General features: G+C 37.2%; 1 protein-coding gene across 1 annotated transcript in view; it reads left to right on the top strand.

Moving 5' to 3' along the window:
* Positions 1-2,631, top strand: part of NMRK1 (nicotinamide riboside kinase 1) — a 26,418-nt gene extending 23,787 nt beyond the window's left edge. The window contains exon 8 of the mRNA XM_006834926.1: positions 2,612-2,631. Within this exon, the coding sequence (XP_006834989.1) occupies positions 2,612-2,631 (20 nt within the window). The remainder of the gene's footprint in view (positions 1-2,611) is intronic.
* The last annotated feature ends 308 nt before the right edge of the window (positions 2,632-2,939 follow it).

Genomic DNA, 2,939 nt, shown 5'->3' with positions numbered 1-2,939 from the left:
GCACACAGCGTCTCTGACATACATGAAAACTCTGTGGAGCACACAGCATCTCTGACATACATGGGGTTGGAATCTACTCAATAGCAACTGGCTCCGTTTTTGTTTTTTGGTTATTTTCATCTTATCGAAGTGTCATATTAATTATAAATACTTCTTAAATAAAAGCAAAATGGAGAAGTATAAATCTCTTGCATTCCCACCAGCTAGGAATGTTAGCGTTTTAATAAGTACACATTCCCATCTTCTTGCTGGTCACATTATAATCTTCCTTTTATAAGACTTTACAAGGACACTAGCTACTCACTCATACTCATTCCTGTGTTTTAAATTAGTACTTAATATTTAAACTCATACTCATTCCTGTGTTTTAAATTAGTATTTAATATTTAAACAGTTTCATAAATATCACTATATGAAACAATAAAACCTCTCAGTTAAAGATGCAAAACTGAATTCTGGTTTGCATATTAAAAGTAAAATGTGAGAGGGCTTTTAAAATGTCTTGAGAAAATGGAATTAAAAGATAATGGAAGATGAAACAAAATGTGTATGAGTTGTTGAATGAAAAACTGATCTGCTCTGTAAACCTTCACCCAATTCACAATAAAAACTTAAAAAAATAAATGAAATACTGACCTTAGTTCTCAAAAAGGGGGAAAAAAAGATAATGGCATTTTTCCATGAACTTTTTTGAAGCCTTCTTACATAAGACCTGGCATTGGCATCTTCTTGCAGAAGGAAGAGGTCATGCTTCTAGTTCCCAATCAAAGGAATAAGAAATTGCAAAATAAAAATGTAATAATGTTTGTTTTTTCCTACAATGAATTTAAAATATAATATCTAATTATAAACTAATAGTTTACTTAGTCCAGATAAGCAAAAGATTATTTAACCATCTCTCTAGTGTTGGATATTTCGAGTTGCTACAAGTTTTTCGCACTGATAAATAACTGCCTATATTGCTGGTGTTCTTGTTTTTGAATTATATGTCCCTGGATTCATTTTCACAAGTATCACTTAACTTGCTGTCTTAGGCTGGGTTCTCTAAAGAAGCAAAACCAGTGAAGCTTACGTATGTAAATATAAAGAGAGGTTTCTGTCAAGGAAGTGTCTCACTCAGTTGTAGAGGTGGGCAAGTCCCAAGTACATTGGTCAGCTAGCTGTCAGGCAGGAGGCTTCTGACTCATGTAGCTTCAGGGCTGATGAACCAAGATTGCCAGGTCCCAGGCAATCTGCAACTGCAGGCAAGCAGGCAGTTCCTGCAGGTAAGAAGGCAGGCTGCTGATAGCTTGTAAGATCTGCAGGTAATAGAGCAGGCACAAGCTCAACTACAAAGAAATAGAGGTTGGAGGACAAGCCAGATGCAAGATCCAGACCTAGCAGAGAGTAAGCAAGCCTTGCCTAAGTGTCCAATATATTGGAATCAGGCCATACGCCTGAGGAAACTTACCTTCAATTGATTGGCTACTCATAGCAGACCTCATCATAGAGTTGATTACATTATATTATATATCATCATTTGGGGTTAGCCATGTCTCAGCTGGACTCCTGGTTGTGGGTTAATGTGCTGGACTGCAAAGTCGGTTTGAACCACACGATCAGTGGTTCAAGCTCACCATCTGCTCCCCAGAAACCCTATGCAGGGTCAGAACTAACTCAACAGCACTTAACGATAACATCAGCATCTCAACTGCCAAACAAATGAGAATCCTAGCCCACTCAAATTGACAAAAAAGCCTTAACTATCACATTTGGTCAAAGGGTATAATCTTTTACATTTTACATATTGCAATGATTAAGTACTACATTTTAAAATGTGTGTGTCTTTAACAGGAGAATGTGGTAGGGTTTTCATTGAGTTTCCAAGCTAAAGTCACCAAGTATTCAGCTGGATGTTTTTGGGATACGTAAATAGATGAAAAGTAGTAATACTTTTATCCAAATCAAGGATAACACGACAAAACAATTCTATAGCCAAGTACCCTCTGTGATACTCTTTTTAGCATTCTACCTTTGTGGTATTAGCTTATTCCCTGAATTCAAGGATTGTTATACCTGAATTGCATATGATGTTTAATATATATCTTAAGATATACATAAATTTAATATTGTTTGTTGTTTGCTGTTGAGTCAGTTCTGACTCATAGTGTCCCTGTATAGGGTTTCCTAAGAGTAGCTGGTAAACTTGAACCACTGACCTTGCAGTTCAAACTGACCTTGAAGTCGAGAGCTTAATCCTACAGTGCCGTACCAGGACTCCAAATTTAATATTGTTGTTAGTGTCATCGAATCAGTTCTGACTCATAGCAACCCTGTATAAGGTTTCCAAGGAGCGGCTTATAAGCTTGAACCACCAACCTTGCAGTTTAAACCAATCCTGAAGTCCAGCACATTAACCTATAGTGCCACACCAGGAATCCAAATGTAATATTTGGGGGGAGGGGAGGAACAGGACTTGGGACTTGCTTTAATTATTTTAAGAAAGCCAGCATTTTTTATTCCAGAATCCCTATAACCCTAACATCCTTCAATTAACTGTTGTTGATGTAAACTAGCTAATAAAATGAGAAATGGAATTCTCCATTAATTCTTGTTTACATTTATTCCCAAGGTTTGCAAGAAACAGCATAAAGATGGAACACACTTGAATCCTTCCTGGGTCAACTAGGACACTCAATGGAATATATTCAAGAACCTTAACCATGATAGGACACCTGTGTATTTGTTTATCTGTTTGCTTTTAATCCAACATGGCTTTGCTCCAGCCTTTGGAACAGTAAATAGTAAGCTCCCCATGCCAGTGGACAGTTTACATGTCTGTTTGAGTTCTCATTCCAGAGAGCACATAAATACAGCTCAGCTCACAGTCATTCACTCAGTTCTCTGTATCTGTGACTTCCAAACTTTTGTCCCGGAACCCAGAGAGAGCAATAAAGTTT

Source organism: Chrysochloris asiatica, unplaced genomic scaffold, assembly GCF_000296735.1.
Source record: "Chrysochloris asiatica unplaced genomic scaffold, ChrAsi1.0 scaffold00014, whole genome shotgun sequence".
NCBI classification, from domain to species: Eukaryota; Metazoa; Chordata; class Mammalia; order Afrosoricida; family Chrysochloridae; genus Chrysochloris; species Chrysochloris asiatica.
The sequence above is the reverse complement of the archived record's forward strand: the minus strand, read 5'-3'. Positions and strand labels throughout refer to the sequence as shown.